The sequence below is a fragment of the Pavona decussata genome, unplaced genomic scaffold, assembly GCF_977016875.1.
Source record: "Pavona decussata unplaced genomic scaffold, jaPavDecu1.1 SCAFFOLD_84, whole genome shotgun sequence".
NCBI classification, from domain to species: Eukaryota; Metazoa; Cnidaria; class Anthozoa; order Scleractinia; family Agariciidae; genus Pavona; species Pavona decussata.
The window spans coordinates 1,512,930-1,537,521 of NW_028145502.1; the positions used below are offsets into that span (position 1 = coordinate 1,512,930).

The 24,592-nt window shown below is 36.9% G+C and overlaps 3 protein-coding genes across 6 annotated transcripts in view; 2 read left to right on the plus strand and 1 right to left on the minus strand.

The window, feature by feature from the left end:
• The first annotated feature begins 971 nt into the window (after positions 1-971).
• LOC146475350 (uncharacterized) lies at positions 972-5,758 on the plus strand. Its single transcript, XM_085115546.1, has 2 exons — positions 972-1,008; positions 4,108-5,758. Exon 2 carries the CDS (start codon positions 4,154-4,156, stop codon positions 5,495-5,497), a length of 1,344 nt encoding a protein of 447 aa, XP_084971672.1. The 5' UTR covers positions 972-1,008; positions 4,108-4,153; the 3' UTR covers positions 5,498-5,758.
• A 2,377-nt stretch (positions 5,759-8,135) lies between these two features.
• Positions 8,136-24,592, plus strand: part of LOC146475351 (G-protein coupled receptor 143-like) — a 91,595-nt gene continuing 75,138 nt past the window's right edge. The window contains exons 1-8 of one of the 3 annotated variants that reach the window (XR_014865863.1): positions 8,136-8,422; positions 10,037-10,152; positions 11,483-11,574; positions 12,461-12,556; positions 13,129-13,235; positions 14,134-14,239; positions 14,946-15,051; positions 15,927-17,643. Coding sequence is in view for 2 of the 3 variants with exons in the window: in XM_085115748.1 (XP_084971874.1) it covers positions 8,179-8,422; positions 10,037-10,152; positions 11,483-11,574; positions 12,461-12,556; positions 13,129-13,235; positions 14,134-14,239; positions 14,946-15,051; positions 15,927-16,247 (1,188 nt within the window). In the remaining variant the exon portion in view is untranslated. Of the gene's footprint in view, positions 8,423-10,036; positions 10,153-11,482; positions 11,575-12,460; positions 12,557-13,128; positions 13,236-14,133; positions 14,240-14,945; positions 15,052-15,926; positions 18,986-24,592 lie in introns of those variants that run through there. The other 2 variants (XM_085115748.1, XM_085115747.1) reach the window with 2 other exon arrangements.
• LOC146475352 (uncharacterized) overlaps positions 18,766-24,592 on the minus strand; it is an 87,317-nt gene continuing 81,490 nt past the window's right edge. The window contains exon 7 of one of the 2 annotated variants that reach the window (XR_014865864.1): positions 18,766-19,296. Coding sequence is in view for 1 of the 2 variants with exons in the window: in XM_085115754.1 (XP_084971880.1) it covers positions 19,433-19,514 (82 nt within the window). In the remaining variant the exon portion in view is untranslated. Of the gene's footprint in view, positions 19,297-19,402; positions 19,515-24,592 lie in introns of those variants that run through there. The other variant, XM_085115754.1, reaches the window with a different exon arrangement.

Consider the following 24,592-nt stretch of genomic DNA (forward strand, 5'->3'; position numbering starts at 1 on the left):
GTCCTTGTCAAATTGTCGACGGGTATTGTGTACTTTTCATAGCTTTTAAGCCAATTCTGCACATTAAACACATTCCCTTGAAAATATAACATCGATAAATACATTTACGCGCAGGGGGGATTTCAATATAGGTGTCCAAGATCAAGGTCCTGTTTCACAGGAAATTCTTTCGCGAATCAGGATATATTTTCGGAAAAATGTCAGGGAAACATGAAATAATTACGGTACAGCAGGATATTAAAACCCGGGAAATTCGAAATCTTTTCCGTAAATGTCACCGAAAAATTAAGAGGATGTTCCAAATTTCCGGAAGAGGGTAATTTTATTGGACAAAAATACCTGGAGAGGCCGATGTGTATTTTACAGCCTTTTCGGGTGGAAGAAAAGCGCTGGTCATGTTCTCTGTAAAATAGTTCGCGAGTATTACGACTTCTTTATTGCTGATATACAATAATAATAATAATAATAATAATAATAATAATAATAATAATAATAATAATAATAATAATAATAACAATAATAAGAATAATAATAAGAATAAGAATAAGAATAAGAATAAGAATAAGAATAATGATAATAATAATACTACAGTCGACTCCCGATAACTCGATCCTTCAAGGGAAATTGAAAAAAATTCTAGTTATCGGAATTTCGAGTTATCGAGGGTAATGATTATATAGAAGATGAATAAATTTCAATAAAAGCTCAGAATCCATAATGTCTCGACCGCACAGCGAAGACTTGAGATGGCGGGCGATATGGATTCTGAGCTTTTATTGAAATTTTTTGGGTTATTCCCAGACTACCTTTCGGTAAAGAAATTTAATTGAATGCAAATTTGATGGGTGAATATTCTTTACGGTCACGCGGCTTGGCCCATATTTCAATATTTGGAGACGACTGTCGGCCAGCTACATTCTTTAAAATATTCTCTCTGTTGTTAATGTTATATCGTTAAATTGTATGCTCCAGACAAAGTTGATGTTTTGATTGTTCAACGATTAAAAGGTGAGTTGCATTTAGCATGATAGTCATAACCTGAATACGGTTAGTAATCACCGTAATTTCTTAAACTGAAGTACACATACTGTAAGCCTATAATATTGAACATTTGTGCCATGCTGAAATTAGATAACAAAATATTCAGCAATCAGGTTTCCCTTGAACACCGAGCTCACGATACTTGCTTGGCGTGTTTTTATCGCTTCATCAGAAGCTCTTTAAAGCCGTTGAGCGATTTTCGGGAGCATGAGAGGTATCGCTCAACCCCGCGCTCAACGTAGGCTCACTAACCTGACCCCTGAAAGAAAACCTAACCGCTCAAAACGGCATTTAGGGGCTCGGAGAAGTGATAAAAGTACAAGAAAACTTTCCAGGTATGGTAACTTTTTTCAGACCTTATCACAACTGTTTTAGGTTTTCGGACTGAGAAACACTGCTGATTATTTTTCGATCAAATTTTGATTGCTATAGAGCTTCGTAAAGTGTCGATGAATTTATTTCTTTCTTTATCTAAGTTGAGGTGAGAGCTCTCTGTGCCAAAAGCACTGAATTAACATAACTGTACTGAATGGCAATAGAGTGTGTGCACGACGGCCATGTTGGAGGACCAAAACAATGCAATGATTTTCCTTTGGGAAATATATTCTATTTTTATGCAAACATCTTCTATTGTTTTAGTCCTCCAACATGGCCGCCGTGCACACACTCTATATAACCCTATCAAGATGGGGTTGGGAGGGGGGGGAGGGGAGGGTGGATTCCGTCCGGATAGGGCATGGCCTCCTGAAAGGGTTGAGAAGGAGCTGAGTCTTGGGAATATTTAAATAAAAAACTAATAAGTATATAAATGGTGAGTATATGGTTCATTGATATTTCCTCGTACTGAGTGTGTAAAAAAATATTGATATAGTTGTTGTTAGGTGTCTTGGTTCTGAGCACTGTACACGGCAACTTATTTTCAAACTTGTTTTTTTTTACCGGTTTTGTCATTAAATATAAGTAGCTTAATATCATAATTATTGTGACAGTAGATTTTTCCAACTTCTGCGGAAAATACACGGAAACTGCAACGCAGGCTAACAGGAATACACGGGGAAATTTCACTCAAATGGGAGCACTCGCTTGCAGAGAGAGACTGTCACTTCTCAAGGTGGTACCAGGGATTTATAGCTAGCCACGAACTGGACAGAAGTTCAGCAAAGAAACGAGAACTTGGTCCAACAGAGCTTTATTCTGACTCACTTGTAATTCGAAAGAACATTGTACAACAAGGGCTTTTATGTGCTTGTACATTAATTGTTTTTTTAGAAGGTGCTATACGCGTGTCAATAGAACTAAATAAAAAACGATGAAGAGCGGAACAAGTGTTTTTGTAGATAACGAACTAAATTATTAAGAGCGGAACCAAATTGCAAAGTCTTGTAAATAGCGAACTAAATTAAAATTGTCCCCTGGATCTCTAGATTGTGAGTCCAGCTTGGAAAACTAATTCCGGCGGCAAACGCCTTTCTAAATACCCTAAATTACAACTTAGAAATTTTTCTTTTTAACAACAACAACAATTTATTATGACAAAAGACAAATTACAATATTACATACCGACAATTAGCAAGGGCTATTCGAGGTGGGTAGCATTTACCGTTGTTTGCACGCTCAAAACGAACAGAAAATTAACAGCACAAAAATAGAAATGATTCATTAAACAAAGAGAAAGAGAATTAAATAAGAAAATAAATGAATAAATAAAAACTTAATGAAAAAATCTTAATGAATCCTACGACTAACAACAGCTGCGAGTAAATATTTCCGGAGATAACAAGAACTAAGTACATCAACACGTCTAACGACAACCAATTCAACTAGGAAATAACAGGACAGCTGAATTTGCTAGCTTTAAATTAATCGTGTAGAAGCTATCTACTTCTAAGGTAACCGAAACGAGCTAGCGCTCCAATAAAAAGTAATTTTAAACTTTAACGAACTAAAGAAAGTAATTGTTGGCTTAACTTTAGTACAATACTTCCGAATTATCCAGGAACAAAAGAATGCTAATTTAGCTCTACAAGTTGTTACATTTTGCTTCCGTTGGTTTTTTAAAGTTACAGAGAACAAGAAACAGCGAATATCTTAAAGCAAATAACTTCTTGCAGCGAAAGCGAATAAATAATTTGCAAGAAGACCCAACTCCTTTCTTTTTAAGATTAAATATGGTTTAACTTACGAACAATCAACCCGTGTTGAATAGTGCATTTCTAAAGCAGGCTATATATTGTTTGTGCTACGACTAAAAATTCTGTGCGAAATATTAAGTTCCTAATTCCATGCAAACTTGCGAAATCCCGCGTAACACTCTAGGCGTCCACGCCGAGCAAAATAAGTAACACTTATGTTGTTCTCTAAAAGCAAACGAATGAATGGCAATTCCCTGAAGCAGTTATAGCTAACTATCAATACACTCAACCGTTTACATGTGCAATAATAGACAGCGAATACGACAGTTAAATATATAATCTAATATAAGAACAAGTGCATAAAATATCGGCAACTAGTTCGTAAATGCGAGTAAATATGAATGGCTAAATACTAAACATGGCTAAATATGGTTTGTTTTTACGCGTATTAAAAGATCCAATAGTACAATTCGTTATTCAGTGAAGACAACCTCAAAACTATAGCAACTATAATAAGCTATGGATTTTCTCTCCTAAAATTATGAAGATGCCTTTCAAATACAAAAGTAGCATTGAAACCTTAACATCCCTAATTGCCAGTTCCAAAGTTCATAAAGGGACTGGGCCCTAGTTTACACAACTTTTTAAGTTTAAGTTTAAGTTTAAGTTGTTCAAATTGCGTCACATGAAAAAATAAAAAATCGCGTCATATGAAAAAAAATCAAGCTTGAGATGGAATTCCGGTTTTTTGAAAGCCTTAAATTACATGGTTGCAATCTAACGAATGAACCTCAAACTTGGTAAACTGACAAATTTTAATATGATCTTTCTTGTGATGGACTCCATTTGGACTTCGGCACGGGCAACTGATCATGATGGAGCAAGTGAAAGCTGAGCCTTTATTCGTCGCTTATACTCTATCTTCTTTTTGTAGGTGTACATGACAAGCTAAGGTAGCTACGAGACTGACACTAACGTAAATGGTAAAGATGGCTGTTAGAGAAAGATGCACATTTAGATTCTTCTCCGTCGCCTGCTTTATTTCCAGTGCTTTTTTCATATATTTAACATTCAAGGTTTGGAGAAAGAGCGATTTCCAGTACGCTTGGTACAAGCGCCAGAATAACTTCATTACCACAGGCAATCCAACAAGCATGGCAGCCCCAAGCGTCACAGGAACGCCAATAACTCTGTTTGTGAGAATGGCAGGCAAACTGGAAAAGCACAGACAACGTTATTATTGTGACCTATTTAGGAGTACTGTGCTCTTTTGGCCGTCATCGTACGGAAAGACAGTCATGGTGCTTGATGAAGAATCAGTGGCTGATCATGCATTTGCACAAAACATTACTCGACAAACGAAGGAATACTTTCCAGAATACAAGCTTGAGGCACTGTATGAGCCGCTTCCCAAAGAACCAAGCGTTTTAGACTTTCCTGGTTCTCCAAGAGCTCCAGGTTACAACCGTCAGCTTTGGAGCAGTTTCTTTATCGATTTGTATACAAATGACACCATTGTGGGATGGATGGATAACGACGCTGCCTTCATCACACCTGTTACAAAGTCCTCGATTTGGAACGGCACAAAGTTACGGGTATTGGGGTGGGACTGCTCGATGAGCGACCCCTGGGTACCCACATGGGAAAGAACTACAAAACTGGCGTTGGGATTACCATTTGTTGCTGATTTTATGACCTATTTCCCAGTATACATCTACCGTGATACCTTCACTCATTGCAGGGAATACATATTGAAACGATTTAAAACTACTAGCTTTGAGAAAGCTTTCAAGGCGTTTTATCAAGGAGAAATTTCGCCAGTGAGCATTATTCTTAGCTATGCCTGGTACTTCGAAAAAGATCGATATGACTGGAATATAAAGTTATGCACTGACATAAAGAAATACAATAAACGTTTCCCGGTCGGGCACAAAATTGGACCAGAGCATGTGGAAAACATTCTCTCTGAGCCGCAGACAGCATTTCATGTTCCGTATGCAGAGTTTTTGTTTTCAAATGTTCTAGTTAGCTTCTGTCTGTCGCACAGAGCAGCAGGAAATGGGTTGGCTATGTGTTCAAAGCGTAACTTTTCACTGCGCGATAACTTCGATCTGTTACACCATGATCTGCAAAGAGTCACAAAAGTAAACAAAAACCCTTGCGCTGGCAAAAACACAAATTTTTGTTTGCAAGTTTTAGGACGTCATTACAAACAAGTTGGTCTCGAGGTCAAACAGAATGAACGTAAGCTAGACTGGCACAATGTAAAAACCGTTGAAAAGCTAGCAAACGAGGTTGATATTAAATGTAAACCTATAGAGTAGGTAAAGGCAGCTTAACGGGCTTAACCAAGAGACCTCTTAGACAAATTCAAGGACGAAATCTCCTACAGAAGTATTTTTGCACAGTTTATGCGGACTTTGCAGGAAAAGCAGATACGAAACTTTTGGAGGACTACAGTATACAAGTTGAAATATTGGCCCAAATAAATACTTTTAAGAGCCGTTAGTTTTTCTCATTGTAACTCTGGCCCTGAAGAAGACTAGTTGTACCAGTTGAAATATTCGCCCAAATAAATAAGCCCTTTGGCGTAGTATCAGCCCTGCAATCAGTTTGGTTTGAAAAGCAGATCTTATAACACTGACATTTTGGTCAGTGTTATAAGATCTGCTTTTAAAGTCAGTGTTTTAACACATAACACTGACTTTTTGGAGGAGATGAACCGTAATAAGCCGTGAAAATTAAAAGAACAAAACACACCCATGCATGTCGTGAGGTGAGGGATCGCGTGTGTAGTTAGCTTGACTCTTCAAATAATCGACGGTAATTAAAATTTCCAACCTTTCCCTTCCTATCTGTGAGAGTAAGATGACCAGTTGGCCAAGCGCTGAGAGGTGAAGCAATCAAAACGAATTTCGGGAGACAAAAACATGATGGATAATAAAATAATTAAATGTCACTGAAGAACACAGGCCTGGTGCATTCTTGCATATTCAAACCAAGCGCTCACAATCTTCAGTCGACAAGCGCGGGCTGGAGTGGGCACCGTTCGAATACCCTGAGTTCTCTTAAAGAGGACGGGGAAGATAATTTGAGTTTACATTGCATATTTGTGACTGACTTCATATGCTATCAATAGCTAATTTTTAGAATAAAGGCATTAGTTTCTGAAGAAACTATGGTGCTGCATCGCTGGAGAGTAAAAAAGAAATTTAGGTTTATCAGCAGAGTTGATATATAATTAATTTTCATGTTTCTGATGAAAACTTTCTGGCCTATTGCTCTCCTATCCAGATTGGTCTGCTGCATGCTGGGATGTTTTCGTAGACCGCAAGAACAAATTGAACGTACGGCTTCGATGCATATGTATTTTTAGTTTCATATCAATTTGTTTTCCAATTCACACGTTGAAAGATTCCAGGATCGCTCTAATATTACCAATTTCAGGTCTAAACACTGTAAGTGCTACCAAACCACGAATTTTAACCTCTCAAGGGTACCCGCGAGCATCTCGTCTCTTTTACCAGCGCACCGAATAAGCCAGCCCGACGTCTCCCTTCAAAGATGAATATATATGTGTTTGGGTGGTCGTCCTTTCTACTTTTTGCCTCATTTGTTTTGTTTTTTGCATTGAGTAAATTTCCGCTCAGCCCAAGACGCGGGTAATAATCATGCTGACTGAGGTTTATCTGTAAATGAGCGAACTGGGCGGGAGAAGGGTTTGAGAACCAGGCCCCAGTTGTTCGAAAGCCGATACTCTAACCCACGATTAAAAGTTAACCGAGGTTTTCAGCTCGCTCGTTAAAAAAATGTTTTTAAGATCTAATTTTAAGCTAATGGTAAAGAAAACTCAACGTCGAAACTGAGGGACAAAAATCTTTTTGGAAAATATTTATTGTTTAGTTTTTAAACTCGAATCAAAGTTCTCGTTAATCGGGCTTTGAACAACTGGCCCCTGTGTGCATTTCTCAAAGCTCCCGACTGAAGAGCTTTCGGGCCCGAAAAGTAATTCTCTTATCCCTTTTTCTACAGGTTGCCGGTTGTTTTATTTTTTGATAATGAATTTTGCGCATGTAAGATGGTTTCTCTGGTCCGAAATCTTTTTGGGAGTTTGAGAATCGCAATAGAAGGACGAAAAGGCACAAAATCAACATTGAAAAACGTTTACAGAGTTTGTAACTCGTATGACTCAACATCTTCCGTAGGGAACGAACAATTGAAAAATTAAACTCAGGGAAAACACGCAAATTCGACATCATTTCACAACCCAAAAATTGTTTGTCTCTCAGCAGAAACAACTATGATAATTGTCAAGTTTGTTATAAATTATCACCCCAGTGCAATAAAACCGTTGATTAGTGCCTCTGGCCATAGATATAGTAGGTAGGAACGGATTGAAACTTGAAAAATGTTAGGCTAATGTTTTTCAAGTTCTCGCATTTTTGTTTCCGAAATGCGCTAGAACACATCACAAATTGTTCCTTTCAAGAATTGAGTTGATTTCTTTCCTCTCATCCGTTCTGGAATTATTTGACAGCTGATTGAAGGTCTTTCTTTATCATTTTTAACAAAAGATACCAAAAACCCCATGATACTTCTCTTTAAAGGTGAGGCCCGTGATAGAGATAACGGATAAATAATCAAAAGATCTGATAGGGAAAAAGGAAACTATGAAAGTTATTACGGGGATAAGGTTAGTCATTTTTCAAAAACATGTCCAGTGTAGTTTTAGTCATAATAATTAGCTTTTCGATTTAACGCCGGTATTTTAGGAAAAACTTTCCTCAAAATTTATAGGGATTAGCTAAGGATAACCCAACACGTTGACCACGATAGTCTCTCCTATTTATTTTCAAAATTTTCAGAAGAGTTTTTTCCTATCTCCCAATATCATCCAGAGGCCAAGTCTACGCTACCCTCCCCTCCCCCTCCCGCCCCCTAACCCGACGGCCGGGCATTGGTACCCTAACTTGGCCATAGTTGAGTTTCACAAAAAAATTACATCATGGCGTTCCTTCGCGGTGCATCGATTTACTGCATCACAAAGGAAGAAATTGATACGAAGAAACGGATTGCCTTCAGCAGTGTTTGTATTACCACAGCAACGATATCCTCTTTTGGAGCCATTGTCCAACTTGTCAACTGGTACAGAAAATTGCGAGTAACACGTACAGAGACAAGACGAGTTCCCTCACCAACGCCGCATGTTGTTTTCTCGCTTGCCCTGGCAGATCTGTTCACATGTCTGGGTAAATACGATCACGTTTTAAATAATTAATTCATGAATGCTTTCCTTTCATTTTAATGTATTTGACTTTACACACATTTAATTTCTTTTTCTCTTGAATGTTTTATTTAACTTAAGATTAACTTAAGCACTTTAGTTTAATAATCAATCTTCCGATTCGATGCGCGCTAAAGAATTGTTAAGCAAACGGGCATAGCGGAAACAAGTTTACAATTAACAAAATGATAAAAAAAATTCATAACGGAAGTAAAGCAAATAGAAGAACATTTGATCAAATCATAAATATATACAGTTTGATTGACGATAATAAAGCTTTCCTCGGGACGGCGTACGTAGTTCTTCCTTCAGTGTACGACGAGTAATTAATATAAGCTTAAGAACTAAAAGCTTAAATTTACTACATGTGGCATAGGCTTAAATTTCTTTTTTACATTCTTTCAAGCTAACATTCAACTACTATCCAACTAAAATCACTTTTATTGTCGATAGCCGGAGTCGTCAACAGTATTTTCATTTTTGTGATATAATTTTAATTGTGTCAATAAGCTCTTATTTGTTTTTATAAAAATCGAAAAAAAAAAAAAAATGAAGCCTTAAATAAATGAAACTGTGAAAGCAACATCTAAAATCTATGGTCTTTTGGGCTAAGCTTAACATTTTAGAGACTGTTAAGTACAGTCTTATGACCATCATGTGCATTCACATGACTTGTACGTAGTTTGTATGAAAACTCGACATTCTTGACTGTCATGAGGTGATATATAGGGGAATGACCCTAGGAATATTTTGTAATATACTTCCCAGTTCCCACTTTGTTTACCATTCAATCCTTGTTAACTCTTACATTCCTTTTCTATTACTTGTCGCTCTTACCATTTTTATACATATTTTGCAAAATATTCTGCAGCCCCAGAAAATATCCATAACCTCTCTCCACCACCCCATAGGGTTGTTGGAAATTCCAGAGGAGAGGGGGTCTCAAAACTCCAAATTATTGGATTTGAAAGCACCCATCTGATACCCCACCCCCAACTAACTCATATACAAGGGGGGGGGGGGGGGGGGGAGGTAGAGACTACTTTTCAGGGGGTTGCGATTTCATGGACGATCATGTTTGGTTCCTACCTCCCCTAGAAGAGATTGTTTTGTCCCCTATTGTTCTCATTGTCTTCACAAAGGACTGAGTAATCAGAATCCACTTTCTGCGCATATATCCAGGTCTTATTTATGTACATATTTATCTAGGCCTTAGGGGGGCCTAGACAAAAGAAGCTTTTGTCTAGTACTCAACTCCTTTCTTTGCTCAACTGTGCATGCATCATATGTTCAAATTTTTGGAGCGGCCTATTGGCTGCTTTATCCGGTATTCATCTGCCGTGATTTATTGTTACATGAGTTTCCCATTTCCAAAGATCACTTCTGTTATTACTTTACATGGATTAGGTGGGCATCTTTTAAAAAGCCCAACAGAGCTTGCTGGATCTCCTACCCATTGATTATTACGTAATAGCTTAATTCTTTTAAAAGATTGGTAAATAAATTAAAGCACTTCTAATCTTCTTCACTTTCATTTATTTGAAATAATTTGATGCATTATTTTGTAATTTTTTTCCAGGTGCAATAGCGATGTCCATTTTGTTGCTTATCTTTCGTCCTGCAGAAAAGATCACACATGATAAAATAAAACCATTTCACCCTAATTCTTACATATGGATTGGCATGCCAATAGAGGTAAATTGTCAGCAGTTCATTGTGTAGTTCCATATCATAAGGGGGAGCAGGAATGGCGCAGTGGTGAGATCAGCACTTGTCTCCCACCAATGTGGCCTGTGTTCTATTCCCAGACTTGGCGTCATATGTTGAGTTTGTTGTTGGTTCTCGTCCTTGCTCCAAGGGTTCTCCAGTTTTCCTTCCTCCACGAAAACCAACATTTCCAAATTCCAATTCGACCTGGAACGCATGAAGACCTTTGAAGGAGCTCCGAGAGCTTTTTGGTGCTTTGTAAGTAAATAAAAATTACATTTGCATCTATACCCCACCCCACCCATGGAAATTTGGATGGGTAGATCTCAGGGTCTCAGACTCCAAAGTTGTTTCTTGTTTACTAGTAAAAATGGCCTGTTGAATATTAAACATATCTGCCATAAATGTCACTAAAAAGGCAGGCTTTTCATACAGAGGGGGTGTTTAATTGTCAGAGTCAGATAGAAATTATGTAGGGAAAAGTTGCATGTTTATGTTAAGAAGGAGACAACAGCTTTAAATAAAACTTCTTTGCCAGTTATTTTCTTGTATTGGTAAGCATGAACATGACCTTATCAACTCAAGTTTAAAGAATTGGCCTCTTTGAACACTGTTAATGCCCTCCCACTTTAATCATTTTTTTTTTTTTTTTGGTGGCAGTGGTGAAGGGGTGGGGGGGGGGGGGGTGGTGTCCCAAGTTTGTTATAATAATGCCAGTTATATATTTGACAGGTAAAATTAGGTTGGTGCATGGTGGTTGGTACACTGTAGTTTATAACCCTTTTTAGGTATGCTCCAATAACAACCAATCTCCCAATTAAGTGTGTTTATAGATATTTGTTATGGTAGTAATTAATGTACATTACAAAAATTTGTTTACAAATCTAAAGATTTAATTTTTAATTTTGTGATGAATTCCTGTATTCTCGTTACTGTATGTTACTTGTAAGCAGTTAAGAATTAATAATTTGTAAGAGAAATTAAAATTAATGCTACATACAAGTCTTTATTGTGCTGATTTCTGCATCCTGGAGGAGAAACTTTAGTTTACATTGCCCGACTATTGAGTTATTGGTAAATTAAATATTAAGTTTGCCTGCAATTGAAGGGGTGTTGCTGAATAAGGCCCTTAGTGACTTTGATGTAAGGCCAAATTCTCCTTTTGTTTCACAAGCAAATACAGGGCAATTTGGAAGGAGAATCTAACAATTAATTTTATGAGAAGTCACTTGGGGCTTTATTCCAATAATATCAATTATTTTTAATCAACATAAATTATTGATATTAAAATAAATTTGCTTTTGTTTTGTGTCTTCAGTCATTCACTATGTTCTCATACATAACTTCCTATTTGTGGACACTGTTTTATTCAGTTGATATCTGCCTTCAGGTTCATAATCAACATTCACGGTAATTATTTTCTTACATTTTTCTTTACATGTAATTATATTGATAAATGTTTAAGCTTCGCGCAATGTTTAACTAAGGCTGCGAGAATCAGCTTTTATGCTGTGAGCAAGTGCACTGGATGTATTAAGTTGATGCTATGTGTACGGATAATTTTCTAGAAAATATTAATACAGTTCCAGAAAAAAATCCATACCCACCCCATGGAAGGTCATTGGAAATTTCTAGGGAAGAGGAGGTTCTAAGAAGTCAAAATTTAAGAAGCAAACAAAATTATGAAGCTTAACTGGAATTTCTTGGGGGATGGGGGTACAAAACCAAAAACCTTCTGTTTGGGGAGGTATGGATATTTTCTGGAACTGCACATTGGAAATTCCAGGGAATTGGGCGGGGGGGGGGGGGGGGGGGGAAGTTCTCAGAAGGCAAAAATTTTTTAAGGAAACATATGAAGGTAAAATTATGGATTTCTAGAGTGGCGGGGGGTCATAGAGAAGATGAATCCCATGTAAACAAGTAATTATGCTGAAGTTCAAGCTGGAGGGGGAGACTGACCCCCCTCTCCTTCGGGAGTTCAAGACTCAACCAGTCGTTACATTTTTCACTACTGCCAATTATTGCAACAGACTTCTTAAGAAACAAAGTTGCAAGGGTCAATGGGGTCCAAAGGTCACATGTGACATGATTGGCAGATTTGAAATCAATCCACTTTCTTGATTTCTGTATTTTTGCAGTCAGTTGGTTGTTGTACTATAATATTATTATGATTGACAATTTTTTTTATTAGTAATAATTACACAGTATGCAAGCTTTGACGTTCAGAGTCTGCGTGTTATTTGACAGTTGCAGTCTGTATTAGCTTACATTTTGTTGATTCCATTTTATTTTGCAGTGTTCACAGTGCAGTTTACCATGTGATGTCCTGGCCACTGGCAGCTTTGCTTGTAGCTTGTACCCAATATGCTGTTTATAAGAGTGATCCAATTCAGTAAGATATTAACTTTTGGATTATATTTAAAAACCGCCATGCATTAGTCCACTGCAAAGTAGATGACTATAGATGCTTTGAGATTGTCACGTTAAACTGTCAGTGGTATAAATTGCACGGGTTTGGAGCTGTGAAAACAAATATGTATTGTTTGCTTAAATTGGTCTGTTTTACAAACTCATGCAATTAAATTCTTTAAAGAAAACACTTTGGAGGGATGGTGGAGGTCATGTGCTTCAATTGCACCACTGCCATCTTGGTTTGTTATGGTGAGCTCGCATGACCCGGGGAGAGTGCAAAACCTACTGAGGGGTCTGGAGTTTGGGGAAGATGGGAAGAAAAACTACCCACCCCTCCTCCTTTACACTATAAAACCTGACAAGGGTCCCCTAAATGTAGTTTTGGTGTTCTCCTCAGCTTGTGCTCAAATCAAAGATGGCGGCAGTTTGATTGAGGCATGCAATTACCAGCAAACTGTAAACAGTTTAGCCTGGATGACATAGAATTTGTGCAAAAAACTGCTATTTTGCATTCAAGTCATTTGAATCCTGAATAGTTTTTATCCATTTCAGTTGCTCATCTGGGATTGAAGCTCTTTTTCATTACTTGGTTTGCTATATTCCATTGCTGTTGGTTATGGTTTGTCTTCCTGTCATCTACTGGAAAGCTTATAAAAGAGGTACTTCATAATTTGCACCAGCTGTTCTTAATACAATGCATACATACAGCTATACATGCATGTACAATTGTACATATTACATATTTTTACACACATACATCAGGGCTGTCAACCTCACACGTCTTCAAATATGGGGAATATGACTTCCCCGGCCAGCAATAACAAAGCGCCTTACAGAGGCATTCGCATCAAGGCCAAATTTACAGGTTCAGAGGGGGGGGAGGGGGGAGGGGGGGGGGGAAGGTACAATTAAACAGTACAAGAAACAACGCTACACATTTCAGATTTTCTTGTCAGAAAGTCAAGTCTACGACGAATAGCAAACTTATCCGGGAGATTACAGACATAAATCTGGAGACCAGAAGATACAGCTCAAAATCCGGAGATAACAGACATAAATCTGGAGACTGGGAGATACAGTTCAAAATCTGGAGATTCCCGGATTATCTGGAAGAGTTCACAGTCCTGATACATACATTTTTATTATTGAACACCCCTAAATAGGGCTATCGAGCATCTGCAAGATTTAAAAATTACATGAGTAATAATCAAAGACAAGGTCCAAGTGCATTGAATGATCTTAATCCCAGGCTCTCTCTCCTTTGCCAAGTGAGTGATGATGTCATCTGTCCCTGCAAATTAAAATCTGCAGGGGATACCAGATATGCACCCCAAGATTTGTTCATTCATTCGTTTGTTGACTGTCCCATACAATCTCAACTCCAAACACAATTAAGAGGGCATTCTTTCTATGTCGAACGCAAAAAGGTACACCAATTACATGTACACCAAAAAAATAAATGCTTATAGAATATGAACTTACAATGGTAAATTTTCAGTATTTGTACTGACCTGTGAAATCTTCTCAATTCCAATGTTTAACTTGAATTTCTTTCAGTGTCACAAAACATAAAAAGAACTGCCTTCTTCACAGATGTTGAGAGAAACATGCAAAAGTCTGTCAGGAAAAAATTCTGTGCCATAGTGTCTGTCTTTCTATTCTGGTAAGCCATTTAGGCTCTGTTAATTAATGATGTAACACAGGGTAACTTTTCTTGCAGCATAATATTAAACAACTGTAGTAAAAAATATAATTTAATATAATATGTTATTTATGTTGTGAATGCAGTAACCTAATCTTAAGACCCCTTCTCATCCCCAGAATCGCATTCCTTTTTGCCAGTGCTGGCTAGAAGGAATTGATTCTGGGGACGAGAATGCTCTAAGCGGCGGCGCTTCTTTCATCTTCTGTAGCCAGGGGGTGGGAGTTTCATCCCTCCCCCCCCCCCCCACAGTGTTAACTCTGAGTAGACATGACTATCCTATGACACTATATGAAGATGGATAGTACTTACAAAGATATGTTTTCCCTGAGGTCTGCATCACAAAGTGATGAAGACAATAATTACTATGATACGTCATAATTTCCAAAAGGTGGCCACCTTGGATTTCTGGATTTCTCCAAAACTTTAGAAATGTGGATGTTCTTTGCCATTCCTTAAAAATTCATTCATTTGTTGTTGTTATTATTATTATCATAATTATTATTATTATTATTATCAATATTCATTATTATTATTATTATTATTATTGTTTTTATTATTATTATCATTAAATATTATTATTATTATTATTATTATTATTATTATTATTATTATTATCTGTTGTTGTTGTTGTTGCTTAATTAGGCTTGCTATGATTTTTTTTCAGCTGGTTGCCAAACTTTGTTGATGGATTTCATGATATGGCTACCTATAAAAGCAATTTTAGTGATGACGATACCGGTATTAACCACTTTGGTCTTTGGATGGTAGAGGTATAAAACTGCTATGGTTTTTTTTGTCTCCAAATCTGAGTGGAACTAATGGCAGAACAATGGGAAGGAAAATGTTAATCACAAACATTTGGAAAACTATCCAATTTTATTCTATCATCCAAATTACATTTTTATTACAGACAACAATGATGACCACTAGTATGGCTTCTAGTGTGCAACTACTACTACTACTACTACCACTACCGCCATGCCCACCCCCACCCACCAGTAGTTGTATCCAATAATTATCGGATTATAATATTATATCCAGTAGTTCACTATGCAATAGTTATTATTGGATTGTATATCCGGTGGTTGTATCCAATAGTAATTATTGGATGGTACATGTATATACAGGGCCCAGTTGCTCAAAGCCTGATTAAGCTAATCCTGGATTAACGCGAACTTTGATTCGAGTTTAATTACTAATCAATAAAAAATCCTTACAAAAGATTCTAGGCTCTCAGTTTTGACTTAGACTTGTCTTTACATTTATCTTGAAATTTGCTTTTAAAACCATTTTCAACGACCCCGCTTAACTTTTAATCGTAGATTAGCATTAATTGGCTTTCGAACAACCCAGCCCAGATGATGTATCCAATAAGTATTGGAATTGTATATCGAGTAGTTGTATCCAATAATTAATATCCAGTAGTTGTATCCAATAGTTTTTGGATGGATTGTATATCCAGTAGTTGTATCCTGTAATAATAATTATTATAATTATAATATTGGATATTTCATGAGAGATGGCAACTGCATGTGTTTAAGTTTAAGTGTATTAGAAGATCTGCAATAATTAGCTCGTCATTACTGTGGTATTTTGAGTAAAAAAAAACCTGTCATGAGTAAAATTTGCTTTCATCTTTTCACAGGCTTCCATAAACCCACTGCAAGGAATCTTAAATTGTTTTGTATATGGACAGCACAGGCAGTTTGCATCTTTCTGCAGCCATATTTTGAATCTCTGTCGTCGCTCCACCAGCCCTCCAAACAGCAGTGATCTTGAGGAGCCAAACAGGATATTATCACTTAACTCTTTGACTGCTGGATCATTTAAGATTTCAGTAAGCGAGACTTCTCCATTACTTGCTGAAAGAAGAAGAAACACTCCTCTTTCAGCCACCCTCGTCTCAAACTGTAGGCATGGGCAGGAACCATTTGCAACCAGGCTCTTAGGGGAATTCAATAGATAGCTGTAAATACTTGTCCGGGATGTAAATAATATTTTTTTAGGTCGCCAAAAGACTTGAGTTTGTGTATTTTTTGACTGAACAACCTGTCTTGTTATATCTTATCTTTAACAAGAAAATCTTAGTACATAACCAGTCGTACATCCATACGAGGATCCAAAAGGTATAGACTGCAAAACAGCTTGAATGTATGCTTCATTTTGGTCCGAGAAATTTAGCTTGTATTACACTTCTCTAAACACAAGTGACTGACATAAAAGAGGAAATGTCACTTGATTTCTTTTGTTTACAAAAATTACTGAACTGAAAACAAAACGTTCATTAAGTTTATATTAAAGAACAAAAAAAGGAATCAGTCTAGCATTGGTCCCTCTTTGGGTTTATGTAGCCTTTTGCTCAAAACCTAAAATTAATACAGAAATACAACTTGTCTAGTTTCTTACATGATAAGCAGTCATCAGTTTGCAACAAAATACAGCTTATTTAGAGCAAGTTCAATTTCAAGGCACAAAATGCACTTATGATACTCTTGTATAAAACCCCTGAATTACGTACAACTTCTTTGCACTACTATACCTTGCACAAGTTTGTATTTCATGTAAGTTGGCCTATTGTTGGCCAATTTATAAGTAAAGTTTAAAACACCAGCAGCAGTGTTTTATCGGGATTTAAAACCACGAGGCGTAGCCGAGCGGTTTTAGACCCGATAAAACATGTGCTGCGAGTTTTTTGAACGGCTTCAAAAACATTCCTGGAAAAGCGTGTTTCAAGAGAGTTCTGTTCATAACAATGATGCTTTTGTGAACGTTGGAAATTAGCATATGAGAAAAACATTAAACACTGCATTCTAATAAGGACGAGGCTATGTCAGGTTTTAAAACCACTGCACATGATGTTTTTATCGACCATTTGATAGGTCAATGGGCTTATGAATTATTAAATAATGAGTTTTTGAACCTTCTATGACAAGGGGATGGGTATTTTTGAAAGTGTTACTGTATATGATCTCTTACATGTAATGTCTGTAAATTTATGTTTGTGTATATAACTTGTAAAAGACCAGTTGTTACTTATAACAAATGCGCATGTAATTAATGTTTTTAACAAATTATTTGAGGTTTATTTTTACGTTCAAAATTCATAATATATTTTTGTCTATGTCTTTCCTGTTCGGAATCAACAACAGCTCAGTTTATGAGAAATTAATTTTGCAATGCTATTTGTTGCAATATAGAAAAATCTACTCATTTGATACATCACTCTCTCAAAGTGGAAGCCCCTGTAAGGTGACATCTCAGAAGGCAGATGCCGTCAGGTTTCCTGCTGGTCCCGGCCAAATTTAACACCCATGTCTGTAACTAAACTATCTTAAGGGCTGAGGATGCCAGCCTTTTAGAGAGTTTAAGGTACATTTTAAAATTTTCAACAGCCAAAGTTTATAATGAAGGGGCTGCATGATTTTGAAACCCTGCAAAATTCAAGAAATTATGATAATATAAGAGTTGGAATTCATGTTCAGAACATGGATTGAAATTACACAATGTTTACTATAAATCATAGTAATCTATCAACCAAACTGACCAACGGAATACTCAAGGTCAGTTTTCATAACGAATATCATTTTTTTACCCACGATTAATTGAAAAACAAAAGAAGAAAAGTGAAGATTATTTTACACAAAATAATATTGTTGTACATTAGAGAATTTTTTTTGCTCAGCTTAAGTAGATTTATGAAGTTATAAATAAATAAGTAGTATTTACCTGTAATGAAACGGGAAGAAGAAAATGTCATAAGATTATATCTAACAATAGTTTGTAATGTTTAACATTGATAGGTCAATAATTTATTAATATTTAACAACCAGAAACCCATATAAGTTAAGGATAATACCAAAATAAATTAAAGTAATAAAATAATTAAAAGTAGTATCTTTCAGCTTATAGGTATAGGATAGTGAATGACATGCATGTACTATTTAGAAAATGTTATTTTTATTTATTTTTCCTTTTTTATGTTTTACAAAATGCTAAAATTTCTATAAAATTGTTATGTACAGCGTAGTTTTATGAGTTCACAAAAAATAAGGCAACTTTTTCTTGGCTGTTTGTGGTACTACATATATGTGTTTTGCCAGCTAGCATGCAGTGTTTCTTTGGTCACACTTTGTAAAATAAATAATTCTAGATGCCTATGTACAGTACAGAATAGCCGATAGAAATAGTTGTACAATGTATGCAGAGATGATCGAAGTATCATACACACTGAAATGACGTATATTATTTTCAGTAACTGTTTTGTAAAATGTCTTTAGTTAGCAAACTGGGCCATTACATTAAAAGTATGATATTTAGTAAAAAATAAAATATATACACTTGATTGCAAAAATGTTGAAACCTAAAAAGCATGAACCATGAACGATGAGAACCAAGGGATTTGTGGGTAGTGTTTAAAAATTGGCCCTTGTTGGCCAACTTGGACACTTTAAGGAAAGCCTGGACAGCTTCCTGACCATCATTCACCACGTGCAACAAATTTTGGTTTTCAACCGTAGCACGAAAATAGAACATTATGCAAATAAATTTAGTACACTTAAACCCATAAAACCATTCGGTCTCATCGTTCATGGTTTATGCTTTTCAGGTGTCAACGTTTTTGCAATCGAGTGTATAATACACTGTAAAACGTTTAGAGAATAGGTTTTTGAATCAAGATTAAAAGAGTGCTGAATTTCAACATGATCATGGTAGGCTTGATTTTTCGCTGCTCCCTTGGGTCCGTGGGCTCATTTCCCAAACAGCAGCTGATAATCGAGCTTACATGTATGTCACTGACTGTTTTTGTCTTTCCCATAGTAAAGTGGGTGCATTTCAGCAATTAATAGGAGAGTTAAAAGTAAACAAACCCCTTTCCAGCTTGCCGGTACATGTACATGTATATCGGAGGATAAAGCCCTAGCTTGGCTTACAGTTTCCCTTGAAACACTGTTCATTTTTCGGACAATCTTTCAGCCTTGGGCATTATACACTGTATCCTATGATATACCAGCCTTCTGACAGGGTTTATTTACCAAATATATAATGTAGCTGTACATCACTGGCTGTTTAGCTACTCAGTTTAGTTGTTGGCCTGCTGCTGTCAGCTACAGTATCTGAAAGGATCTTTCCCTCAATAAAGTGTTTGAGAGGCTAGGTCAGATGCAGCATAACTGGAAATTTTTTCCAGTTTCCTTGTTCAGGTGTTCTCAGATCTCCTACAATGTCCTCAGGCCTATGATAAGATAAAGGGAATGTACCATCTATCAGTTGAATTTTGGCTTCTATGGTTCAAGCTAATACGAACTAAAGTAGACCCCACCCTTGAGTCAGCAAAATTCATCATAAGACGGTTGTGTTTGAGATCAGCCCTTCAGGCCCCAGTTGTTCAAAGAGCGGATAACTTTATCCACAGGATAAGTCGCTATCCAGCAGAGCAAATGTACTTCCACCAACGCTTCTGGCAAGTTTTCCACGCAATCCCATACTTAAATTTGTCATATGCTTCTAGTCTATTCACAAATTATAGGGCTATTGTGCATGTGAAAATCTTGCACACATTTTATCTACTGGATAGCGAACTATCCAGTGGATAAAATTGTCCGCCCTTTGAACAGCTGGGGCAAATTGTTTTGCATTTCAGGGGTCCCCTAAAGACGATGCACACTAGTGTTTCATTTCTTTGCTAATACATTTTTGGTATGAAAATAATATTTTACATCAAAAGAACGTAACACAAATCACAATAAACAATCAGTACATCACTACAACATACAGTCATGTTGTGTTGATGTGTTGGTCCAGAAATGTTAACAAATTTTCACCCCTTAGAACGTACTAACTCTTAGTAAGTGTTTCTGGACAATGCCAATCCTTCTTGGAGTGGATTATACAGTGGAACCTTGATTTAACAAAGTGCCAATTACGAACGCGTGCCTACTTTTGTTACTGCGCATACATTCTGCGCATCTCGAGATACTCGGGTTTCCTATAGGTGGTGCCTAGTAATACAGGGATATTTTTGCACGTTCAAAAACTAGGTGGAGAAAGCAGAACTTAGCAAGTGTTCTTGGTATCCAAATAGAAATTGGGGGTAACCATGCATTTTTCAGAGATAATAAAGCTTCAATTAATTTTCGAAAAAAATGCCATACATATGCTTTGTATTTTACTGTTTTTTAGAATAATTGTTTCTTAAAATCTCTGAAAAATGCGTGGTTACCCCAATTTTCTTTTCGAATTTCAATAGACCTTGCTGAGATCTGCTTTCCTTACATAGTCATAATTTAAAACCGTGCAAAAATACTTCTTTATTAGTACGCACCGTCCTTAAGGGACTAGGGAAATAGGTTCATTACATTGAGAATATTGTTTGTTATGTCGAGGACTTTAGTATATAGAGGTAAAGCTAAACTGAGGTTCCACTGTAACAACTTTTTCTGGAACCATACACACACTCTAACAGAACTACAAGCTAACGTATGGGCATTAATTAGTGTACCATGTTGGAAATTAACTTTGTTTAGGATTAGGTGAGTAGGTGATTAGTTAGTGCCATCCTGCATACTAATTATTGCCTTCCTCCGTACTAATCAAGTGCCTAGTCAGTGCCTTCCTGCATACTATTTTTTGACTTCCTCCATAGTATTAATATGTGGCAAGGTTTACTAATGAGCGTCACTCTCGTACAAAGAAAACGATAAACTTGCCCCAAGAGAGGATCAAGGAGTACACCTTGATCCTCTCTTGCTTGCCCACGCTTGCCCGTGAAGTAACTTGAGCCCGCTTTAAACGTCTATTCAAAGATAAATAGGAGCAATCACCTGGCAACGCGAGAAACTGTTCACTATATCTCATTTGGCGCTAATATATAAACAAAACACAAACATTTACACAAAGTGGCACTGAAAACTCTATATCTCAAGTTTGTTTGACTATTACAAAACCGTTTTCTCCAATCTTTATCGAGGAAATGAAAAAACTATAAAAGTCTCAGCATTTCGCGCACAATTAGTCAGTTAATTATGCGAGTTCGCAAGCCCAAAGTTGCATACGAATTAGTTCAGCTCTGCTGGAAAAACCCAAGGGAGTTGAATTGAAACGGCAGGCGACTTATAATTGCTAGCAATAGAACCAGACAAGATATACCGTTTTAAAAAATTTATTAAAAAACAATGACAAAAAGAGTCAAATACACAGCGATTTCAAGCGGATGGAAATTAATTAATCTTCCCGTTTTTTGTGTAACTGCTCCACAATCATGACACCGACGAAAGCCCTCCTTCATGTAATTTCTCCCCTCGAATTGTTTTGTTTTCCCTCCACCACCACCACCACCACCACATTTCTATTGTTTGCCCTCCACCACCACCACCACCACCGTCACCATATTTCTATTGTTTTCCCTCCACCACAAAACTCCACACGAACCACTCAAGCTAATCATGACGTAAAATCGGATGTGTTTCTGGCTTTCAGATCAAAGACTAAATCTTTTGCATAATCTCTTTTTTCACGGTCCGTTAGCCACTAATTATGAAAGCATGCAATATGCAAAATAGACAGCTTAAGTCTATAGAAACAATCCATTAAAACATCAATTAAAACACCCGAATAATAAATACTTGCTATTAAATAAGACACATTCTCTTTGAGAGGCCTTAAAAATTACTTTGCCTTGAAATAGAGGATACCAGAAATATAAAATTATTTAACTACCGGAGATTTCAACTGAATTAAAGTCACTCAACCTTGCCTCCTCCTCCTCCTCCTCAATTCTATTGTTTCCCTACTCCTCCTCCTCCTCCTCCTCCTCCTCCCCTATTCTATTGTTTTCCCTCCTCCTCCTCCTTCTCCTCCCCAATTCTATTGTTTTCCCTCCCCCTCCTCCTCCCCAATTTAATTGTTTTCCCTCCTCCTCCTTTTCCTCCTTCTCCTTCTCCCCAATTCTATCGTTTTCCCTCCTCTTCCTCCTCCTCCTCCTCCTCCTCAATTCTATTGTTTTCCCTTCTCCTGCTCCTCCTCCTCCACACAAGGCTATTGTTTTCCCTCCTCCTTCAAAAAAAAAAAATCTCATATATTTACACCCGCTCGAGTGGTATCTAAAAATAATTAGAATTAAGGAAAGAAATAATTATTTTTCGAGTTTATTGTTAATTGAGCGGCAGACCTACCCGGTGAATAAATAAAAAATCCTGGGTTAACATTCTAGTTTAATTAAATAAAAAAAAAGATAATAGAGATTCTTTAAAAAGGTTTTTGTTCCTCAGTTTAAACTTAGACTTCTCTTTACCATTAGCTTCAAACATTTTTAACGCGCGAGACGGATCAAACCTTGGTTAACTTTTAATCGGGGATTATAGTGGTAAGCGGCTTTCGAACAACTGGGCCCGGGTGTGCTTTTCTCAAAACTCCCGAAGAGCTTTCGGGCCCGAAAAGTAATTCTCTTATCCCTTTTTCTACAGACTGCCGGTTGTGGAAAACTTGATATGCTTATACTTTCAAAATTATCAAAAATTGTATTTTTGGTAATAATGTTTCTGCATGTAAGATAGTTCCTCGGGTCCGAGATCTTTTCGGGAGTTTCAGAAGTAAGTAAGTAAGTAATCTTTATTTGTACACGGTAAAACTTCATCAGGTCTAAAAGAGTACAGAAGTATAAATTAAATGTTAATATCTAAGTCTAAAATACATCATATAAGTAGTATGCTAATTACAACGTTAAAATTTACTTATCCTAATAAAAACCTGTTTTCCATAAATGCCGTGCCTTATTTTTTCCTGTAGTGTTTGTTTAAGAGTGTTTTGAATCACTCAGAGATTCTGCTTGCCACCAAGGACGAAAAGGCACAAACGTTTACAGAGTTTACAGAGTTTATATAACGTAAAGCATCTTCCAAAGGGAACAAGCAAGACTGATTAAGGTGAGGCCCTGATAGAGATAACGGATAAATAATTAAAGAACTGATAGGGATAAAGGAAAACTGACTATGAAAGTAATAGGCCTTATCACAGTTTTCGACGCCATTTTGACGAGTAGGCAAACAGGCTTGGAATAACAGTGTTTGTACGGAGATCCGATGTCAAATAACTTTGATTAAACATGGCTTCTGAAAAATTCATGAATTGGAAACTTTTGGCACTAGGAAAAGGATTTTAAGAAAAAAAATTGGAGGGATGTAGCTGTGCCAAAAAGCGTCCAGTCCTGTTTTGAACTTCCCATACATTTCCCTGTATTTTTTTCCCGCGAGCTATTTTTAGTAGCAGTTCACGGCTGGTCCGCTATGCAGACAAATGTATGGAAAATTCAAAACACGAATTTTTCAGAAGCAATGTTTTATGAAAATTATTTGACATCGGATTTCCACACAAACACTGTTATTTTAAGCCTGTTTGCCTACTCGTCAAAATGGCGTCGAAAACCGTGATAAGGCCTATTACAGGGATAAGGTAAGTCATCTTTCAAAAACAACAGTTTTAGTCATAATTATTAGCTTTTTTATTTAACGTAATTTAGGAAAAACCTTCCTCAAATTTTTAACAATTATTCCATGAGCGCGCGTTGGATATGAGATGGTAAATAGCCAACGAGGCGCGAAGCGCCGAGTTGGCTATAACTAATCTCATATCCAACAAGCGCGAATGGAATAATTGTTTTATTAAATTCTCCGCGTTTGGATATTGCTGTTGAAGTTTACTGAATTTTTATTTTTTAAGAAAACATTTCCTTCAAATTAAAACGACCGGATGTTGAGGCAACCTCCGACCAAAGCGCGCGAAACCTAATGATCACATGACACGCGCAGCTCTTTGCAAACGGAGTTGAATGAAAACTCGAAAGCGAAGAAAATCGGACACAGTCGGACATCTTAAATTCAAGACGCGTTTAAATGTACGAATTATAACCTTTCTGAGACTAGCATTCAAGTGCTTTTGAAGTTCCAGCTAATCGAGAAGCGTAATAGTTGTGCACACTTGAGCAAATGTTCTGCTGTGTGGTGCCGAGCGAAGGAAGAGATCAGGGCAAGGACGGCTTTTTTCATCAGTGAACTGAATTCTTTTTGCGGATGATTTAAAACACTTCACGCAAGTCCAAGTGTACGAGGTACAACCTCACTGAGACAAGCATTCAGTGCAAGTTTTTAAACTTCAAGCGTATTTGAGAAGCGTAAGAGCTGTACACATTTGTAGAAATGTTTTGCTGCCGTGGTGCCGAGCGACGGAAACAAACATTATGGCTGCCGCTCGTACGGCTTTCATAGATAAACTTTTGTAACTGGAGTACTCATAAACGCGTAGAAACAGAAAGGAAGG